This window comes from Atta cephalotes, assembly GCF_000143395.1.
Source record: "Atta cephalotes unplaced genomic scaffold scaffold00015, whole genome shotgun sequence".
NCBI classification, from domain to species: Eukaryota; Metazoa; Arthropoda; class Insecta; order Hymenoptera; family Formicidae; genus Atta; species Atta cephalotes.
The window spans coordinates 4701207-4709951 of NW_012130079.1; the positions used below are offsets into that span (position 1 = coordinate 4701207).

At 30.7% G+C, this 8745-nt stretch overlaps 2 protein-coding genes across 2 annotated transcripts in view; both read right to left on the reverse strand.

The window, feature by feature from the left end:
* Window positions 1-2390, reverse strand: part of LOC105618163 — a 2958-nt gene extending 568 nt beyond the window's left edge. Inside the window, exons 1-3 of the mRNA XM_012199704.1 lie at window positions 2316-2390; window positions 1093-1251; window positions 727-895 (exon numbers count right to left, since the gene is read on the reverse strand). Coding sequence (XP_012055094.1) covers window positions 727-895; window positions 1093-1251; window positions 2316-2390 — 403 coding nt within the window. The remainder of the gene's footprint in view (window positions 1-726; window positions 896-1092; window positions 1252-2315) is intronic.
* Window positions 2391-3134: 744 nt separating this feature from the next.
* LOC105618098 (nucleoporin SEH1) lies at window positions 3135-6408 on the reverse strand. The gene is made up of 6 exons (XM_012199638.1): window positions 6298-6408; window positions 5520-5676; window positions 5172-5433; window positions 4644-4877; window positions 4278-4565; window positions 3135-3300 (listed from the first exon to the last, which is right to left on the reverse strand). Exons 1-6 carry the CDS (start codon window positions 6406-6408, stop codon window positions 3135-3137), a joined length of 1218 nt encoding a protein of 405 aa, XP_012055028.1.
* Between the last annotated feature and the right edge of the window lie 2337 nt (window positions 6409-8745).

Sequence of the window (8745 nt, forward strand, 5' to 3'; positions counted from 1 at the left end):
CATACATACATACACACACCATACATACACACGAGTCTCATGTACCCCAGAACGTTTTTTTGATATTGTAAATATTCTGAAATAAATAATCGTTTTTATTCACGCGATTCGCGTGATTATTGTGTTCCTTAGCGGTAATCTTTGCACAGATCAACGATGATTCCTCTACTGCACAAAGTTACACAAAAGTTGTAGCAATATTGAAAAATTTTGTTGAGTTGCAGCTATATTACTGCAAATGTGTACCATATGAGTTTGATCAGTTTTTTATCAATGTCATAAATCTATTAGTTTCTTTATTAAATTCACAAATATAAAATGCGTTCCTACTATGTCGAAAACAAATTTTGCAAAGTGTCTGTTACCAAATTCAACGGTAGAATGCCAGCAAAAATATAATAGTAAATTGTAATAGTAAAATATAATAGTAAATTATTGATAGAAATCATATAATTTAAATTTTGGAATATATCATTTATCATTTCATTGTTATTATTAATCCATTTATTATTATTTCATTTCATTATATGTTCTATTCAAATGATTACGAAATAACAGATTCTGCTCGAATTTCTACTGGCAATCTGTCGTAAAAGATTATGTCGACACTACTAGCAGAATACGAAATAAAATCGATGCCAATCCAGCGCAATAATCTTCTGGAATCTACTGGTATACAACTAACATTTTGCTTACTCGATGTACGTCAGTACATGTAATTCTTACCGTCCCAGAATGCACTCGGCGATGCATCGGAATACATTTGCAAATACTCCTCGACGGTTTTGAGCACGGGCGAATTCACATTCAAGAGAAACTCGAGAACTGTGCTCTCGGGGAGATACCAGGCCGCTTTGTCTCCCAAGTTTCGTAGCACGTCTTGAATGTTGATCGACTGTAAAATCGAATGAAACTAGCGTCACGGGATAGAATGGAGGAAATTCTTAGCTTTATATGTTTAGTATCTCGGATTCAAAATCCTTCTTCTCCTTTCTCCAATAATTCTTTGAAGCCTCATCAAACCTCTGTTTGACATCCGTACAGAATATTGGACGTTTTACATCTCCCTTAGATCTCTGTAAAATTGCGAACCTTTGTGTGCATCACGTTTGCAATATACTTGCATAACGTGTACACCTTTATTAGACAGTTTGAGACTTGCTTTAGAATGTCATCCAATGTTTGAGCTTCTAACGTCCCTATTAAAGTTGGCGGTATCATGTAGACGTGGCACCATCCTGAGAAGAATCTCTGCAAGTGCAATATATATATGTGCAATTTTTTTTTTATGTATATCCACATGCACCACATATCAGGGCACCGACTTGATGAACGTGATGATACGAAGGCAAAGGAATTGCTTTTCCGAATTTGCATTTATCATCGTCCATGTCGTACATAAGCTTGTAGTGCTTATAAATGATGTCTTCCCATGCCTGTCAAGAAAATAAATTTCTGCCTTATTTCCATTTCTCTCTTAAAAAAATAACGAATAGATGAATCACAAATGAGAATCGCAATCATCAAAGAAAAATTTTACGATTCGAAGGTTTGCAATTTAAATAAGTAATAATTTACTTTAACATTTTCTTCTCTTATGATGTAACTTATGATGTTATGTAATATGAAGGTAAAAATATTGAAATACCTCTAATATATGAATGTAATATAATGGGTAAACAAGAAATAATCCTGTAATGGGCATGTAATCTATGCGTAAATCCCGTATAATATTTTCCATTCTCTACGAAATATAAATTATTTAAAAAATGTTTTTCAATCGTAACTTGTGTAATTATAATTTGAATTAGTATTGTTCATAAATATAAAAATATTCTCTGTAAAAATAGTCTCTATATAACAGGAACATAAATTATCTTTGACATTTATTTATTAACTTCGTTGAATATTGTTGTTAATGTCGGCTAATTATATTTGCTATTTTCTCAAAATACAAAAGTTTGTTTTCGGAGATTATTGCAGTATCGTAGTTATATAAAACTCTAAGAAACAATATATACAATTTACGCTGATATTTACCTTTCGTAAAACTTCATGAGTTCCATGATATTTCCCAATGTAAATGACTCGCGTAATGAAAGATTTCTAAAAAGAGCATATGACATATATTTCAAGAAAAAACTATATAAACTTTAATAACTTACAATTAGTATCATTTTTGTTTAAACTTTAATATTATAAATATTTTATAAACAATATTTTTATACGTAAAAGTTTTATGTCACCATTTCAGTATTTTGATTAAAAATTATTAATTATAGATACACATTAAACAATCAAATAGTACAACTTACGTAATCAATGGCGCGAAGATTATATTGTATCACATCTAAAACACTTTTTCGCACTGGTTCGGTTAATGACGCCATTGGAAGTTTCGCAACATGTTTTTTCTTACTAGCCATTAATGCGTATTATATTCTACTGTTAACTTCGTAAATTCGTCTTTCACATAAAAGCAGAAATTCTGCATATATTTTTAATATGACAACGTAATGGCGATGATGATGAAAAGAGTAATCTGAACATTCAAAGAATTCCTATTCAATGAGAATGCTTACTTTGAAGCTATCTTCGTGCAAGTTTTATATACACAGTGAATAAAATGGCAAATACATATTCAGTATCATGAATACTTGAATACTCATTTAAATCTGTGCCAAAAATTGAGCTATTCTTCTCGTGGATACATAAGAACGAATAAAAGATAAAAGTGAAAAACATAAATTGGCAATGCTTTCGGATGAAGGACGATTAATATATGTATTAAATAAAATGGCCAAATAATTTTTTTAAATCAGATCTCTAAAAATATATTTATCATAAATTTCTACACTTAATGATAGGTTGCTTTCGCAAACCAGAGATCCATGAAATCTATATAATTACGTAGAATCAAAATTTAAATCTAAATACGTAGTATCAAAGGATCGCTATGAAAAACTAAAGTGACAAAGATTATGCAATAAACGATTTTGCATTTTAATTCCTCACGAAAGTATATCAGTTTAAGCGTTATCACAAGAGAGTTAACATCAATTATCATTTATATTATCGCGCTTATTCTAAACATTATCTATTAAATCACATTGCTAAATTGCGAAGAATTCTAATTATTTTTTTGCTATAATTGGCAACAACGGCGGTGTCGGCTCGCTAGGATTACCTAGCCACACGGATTTACTAAAGCGTCCCTTTATAACGGGCGCTTGCCACTTGTTACTGGACACGACGGTAGCCGTTGGTTTCTCCGCCGTGACCATGGCTACGCTTACAGTCCTGAAATAGTAATAAAGATTATTTAAGAGTATATGAGTGAAAAGTTCGCGAACTAAATGTAATAATGCGAACTAAGTCTCTGGTTTAACGAATTAAAATAAAACTGTTTACAGAACATCACGAAACGAGATAATAAAACAAGAATATTTTCATTATGCAATCCTTAGGAAAGAAATAACTACTGTGGTGAAGAATTTTTACACGGAACTTTAGTAGAACAAGACAGGAGAAAATGAAAAGGTATTCGTAATGCACAAACAGCATTTATTAATGAAAAACATGTTACAAATCTTTTTAAACGCCGTTTATTTTTTAATAGTACGAAAAAATAATTTCTCCAAATTTGAGTATGTATTAAGAGTTACTCCCCGGAGCTTACTATAATAATACACACTCCTATTCATATCCTTCACCCATATCCTCACAAATTGTTTATATACTTTATCAGAGCTTTCTAACTCGCGCACCGCATATACGAAATTTCGTGCTCGTGGCGCGCGAATTGGAAAGCTCTGCTTTATATTATGTATAAATTGCTCTACGTGACCAGTATTTTGCAACATTAAAAAATTTACAATTAATAAATAATGTGACGAAATAATTGAAATGAATTTGTCATAAAAGAGTAATTCTAATAAAACATAAAATTATAAAAAAATTATAAGATGATATAGTAGCAGTGTAACATTTATCACATTGTAAATGTGTGATTGTTTCAGAGAACAAACCCAATGTTAAAGACGCGATTATAATAATAAATTATATAAACACAAAATAAAACAATAAAGATGGATGGAGAACATAGGTGAATCATAATTTTTATGATAACGATTATACATTTTATGTTTTCTATCTGACAAAAACTAGTGCGTAAATAAACACAAAATAATTCACGATTGTCTATTCTATAAATTGATTAGGTCTTCTAATGCCAAGGTACTTGACTTGGATGACTGATGGTACCCAGTTTGTAGTACCTGGTGGTAGATGGCATCTGTTGAGCTGGTGTAGACGAACTCGGCGGAGTCGCTATGATGGGAGTTTCAGCACCCTGAGCTGGAACACCGTCTCCTTTGAGAACAGAGATGCATTTCCAATGGTTAATGAAATTATCCTTCCACAATCGGACGCAACCATCGTCGCCAGAACTTGCTAAAATCGTTCCCATACAATTCCAGCTAACACGCCAGACGGTACAGTAATGATCATCGAACTGTGCGACTACATTCGTTTCAAAATGCGATATACCGGTCTGTGTACTCTCGCTGAAAAAAAAAATAACATACATTTACTTTCCCGTTTGCCTATTATTTTTTTATGCAATCTTGAACAGTTTTACTTACTCTGTCGGTTTTAAAGTAACTATCCGTACATCTTTTGTAGCTATAGCCAGTGTGTGGAAATTTCTGCCTAGATTAGGAGCAAACGCAATGTCATAAACGGCATCTGTAATGCTCGACAATGTCTCGGCCTTCACCCAACGCCTACTGTTCTCAGAATATTCGTAAATAAAAATTTTTGCTCCAAGTGTAGGATTTGGATCGTCGCTACCGACTGCTATCATAGGCGGATGTAGTCTAAAGTATATTTTTATCAAATATTAATACAAGCATATTAAGGAGCCGATTCTGTAACTCTTAACGAGTTGATTTTGTTGCGCAGATATTATTAGAATAAAAAAACTGCGCAATGACATCAACTATCGTTAAAAGTTACAGAAGTTGGTCCCTAAAATTGATGTTATTTTATCTTATACATTACATGTTATTATTACATAATATATTATTAAGTCTTATTATTATGTAATAAATTATATTTTTAATATCAATAACAAAAATTTTAAAAAAATTAGAAGATAAAAGCACACTTACCTGGAGAGAGATGGATTCCATGTAAGACAACTACATGAAAGTTTACAGTTGATGTCATGTTGTAACGTCCATTGGCTCAAATTCATGATATCTGGTGCTTCATATATCCGAATAAATCCATCTGCACTACAAGTGGCCAGAAGAAGGCCTAAAGTCTTTGGTGCAAACTTTACATCTGTGACGGAAGTACGTGAATCAACTAAATTTGTTCTTTTAATCCAATGTTTGCTGCCACGAGCTTCTGGTCCCGAACCTTCTCCAACTATCAAGAAAAAGAAAAGAAATGTAGGGAACAATAGAATATAATGTCAAGGTTAGAAACGTGGAAGAATAAAACAAAATCTATACCAATTTCCTCCCAAACAGCAGCGGTGCGATCAAATGAACATGTAGCGAGAACCTGACCAAATTCTGGGTGTGCCCAAGTGACTTTCCACACCGATCCACTGTGGGCCTTCCAAGAAGCAGTTAGATGCCAGTTTCCATGTTCATCTTCATCCCAAACCTGTAATATTAATTTTATTCATTAAATCTATAATATTTCATAAATAAATATATGTTAATAAAAATTTTTATAAAAATTAATTCTGAATTATATATTTAATATCTATATTTAGCGACAATTAAGTATGTATACTAGGAAAAATCTGAATCGTATGTCTATAAGTCTGTTTTTTATAATTCAATTAGTACACACTTTTTAAAATTAAAGTGAAATGGATATAAACTAACAAGTAAAATATTTATGTAAGGCTTTACCATCATATTGATGCTTAAATTAGTTATTCATAACACAATAGATATATAAATCACAATTAATCGAGATGTGTTTACCAAACAACGTCAAACAAAGTCAAAATAAACGCAAACATTGTGAGTTGTGTCTACTTATTATGATATATAATTTAAATATATAATTTAAACGTATCAAACATCTATAGATGCTCACATAAGCTTTTTGCTTGTATCAGATGTATTCTTCTTTCAACTGGAGTCCACAAATATTAACTACTTTATTTTAATTTAATTTCAAATAAGTTTAATATTTGTTGAAAACGAGAAAAAAGTTCTATAATGCAGTCTAATGCAGGAATAAAAACAGATCTTATTCCTTCGTTTACTGTACCTTTACAAATTGATCACTGGAGCACGTCGCCATTCGTTCCCCATAATAATCGTAGGCGATATCGTGTATGAGATCTTTGTGCTCCGCATTGATGCTGTGCGCCTCGTACATCGCGAATGAAATAAATTTCAGTAATATACACTCGAGCGAGAGATTGTTTACTAAACGCGCCACACGTTGAAGGTTATGACACAGCGTGCTCCGTGTCGACACTGTCGACGTCTGTCGGCAACAACAGAATTATGGGTGCTCGAATCCGTTCGAATCTATGCAAGATATATGGCAGCGCTCTCTATATCGTTTCAAACTTTTTTCAAATATTAACATCTACAAAGCTCAATTTAATGAAAATTACGCTGAGATTTAATTGCCAATCATGAAATATAGAACGTTAATAAATTGAACGTTAATAAATTGAAGAATAATTAAAGAATTATAAATTAAAAAGTCTAATAAAAATATTATATTTCGTTCCTCTTCTATCCTGCAACGAAATATTATAATATAAAACAAATATAAAATTAATAAAAAAATATTTGCTTTATAACATAAATTATTTTATATATTAAAATTTTATTTCAAATATTATCACTTACTTTGGAGGTGTCCCATAAAAAATTGCTGAAACTAATCAGCTGTCTATTTCTATGCATAAAAAATTTAATATATATAAATATGTATAAGCATACAAAAATATGTATAATCATACATGGAATATGTACATCCCTCTTTCTTTTGTAAAATTACTTTTTAATATAATGGAAATAATAATAATATATAATAAACATGTATATTTTATGCATAATCATGCATAATTATGCATAACAAATTTTTACCAGAACATAGAAAATAATAAAAATAAAATATCTTTTATATGGCAGTTTTATTTACATATAAATAAAGTAATAAAGACGATCGGAAATATTTTTATTATTTAATAAATGTTTATAAGAATGTTAATCTCATAAAATATATATCAGAAATTTAAATATTTTAAAATATTTTATGATTATTAAGATGATTGGCAATATTTGGCATTTTTATAAATATTTATTAAATGATAAATTTAATTGAATTTATTAAATGATTAAATATCAGCAAAGAAAAAAATTTATTAAAATATAACAAAAAAATTCTCAACTTTTATAAGCGAATAGATATACTTTTTTCTTCATTTAACAACGAGATTAAATATTGGCAAATTACTTTTCTCGTATTAATTGATTATGTTAAACGTTACAAGATCCTCTAGGACAACTAGCATTACGGCGCAAAAGTCGTGTGTAAGGCCGAAGGCGGTTTCGGATAACACTTTGACCCGTTCGTATGGTGTCCGTTATCCGAGACCAACTCGCTCTCATGCAATTGCAGCTGCAAATGTATTTCTTGGCCACCCCGGCTGATCGTCATGAATGCGATCAGGTGTATCGCGATAATGACCGGATATTTTTGCGAATCTCGCTCCAATAATAGCACCGACCGAGCCATCATTATCGTGTAGTTAAGGTTGAATATCAGATGATCCCCATACAGGTAACAACCGATTATTATATTTATCCATTATAATATATAAAAAAGGAAATATCTCTGAATTGAATTCGTTACTTTTCTATAACATTTTTATGTTTCATTAGATATTAAGATAATCTATATAATATTCTTTATATTTTTTATTTCTGTTTCTTTTCTGTTGAAATAATTTCATTGACTTTTTGAAAGAAATTAAAATCTAACAAAGTGATATCAAGCAAATGAGATAAGCATTAAAGAGAAATTATAATATAAAATGCGATTGACATGGTTTTTTAATAACTGTATATATTTTAAGCTTGTAGAAATAAATGTGAAAATTAAAGAAGCACTAATCAATCAAACAAAAATAAAATAAATGTTGCAATAATGCAGAATGGTATTAACAGGAAATAATACTAAAATAATTTCTCGAATATTAATACATCGAGAAGAATAGCTTATTCGTCGAGTCCTGGCATCGCTGTCACCTACACCCTTTATCGCATTTCCGGGCCATATTATGTCTATAGCACTTGCATACGGTGTAAATAAATACTCCATATCGTGGAGTGTCATCAGGCACTTCGGCCAGTCGTCTTATGTGTGAGATATGGCGATACTTCGTCGCCTTCGAGTCAGTGCCGAGATCGAACTGTGAAATGTCGGACTGAAGCTTCTTTGTGTTAAAAGAAAAAAAATCTAAAAATAAAAAAGTCGAGTGATATTTTTCGTGCGATCGAGCAACTAGAATTTCCATAATTACGCGAAAATTATGCATAAAACGTAATCGAGAGTAGAGAGATTAGAGAGTAAAATCAACGAAAGTGATTTTGATTTGTCAAAAAAAATATTTTTGTTTTACTTATATATATATATATATATATATATATATATATATATATACAGTATATATAATATAGTGCTATTAGAGACAAT

What these genes read in the sequence shown, in the direction of transcription:
- LOC105618098 (XM_012199638.1), bottom strand. Translation starts at nt 6,408, where the DNA reads ATGTACGAGGCGCACAGCATCAATGCGGAGCACAAAGATCTCATACAC. An exon ending in CCAGTGATCAATTTGTAAAG is followed by an intron (nt 5,677 to 6,297) that starts GTACAGTAAACG and finishes TTAATATTACAG; the next exon opens with GTTTGGGATGAAGATGAACA. An exon ending in TGGAATCCATCTCTCTCCAG is followed by an intron (nt 4,878 to 5,171) that starts GTAAGTGTGCTT and finishes AATATACTTTAG; the next exon opens with ACTACATCCGCCTATGATAG.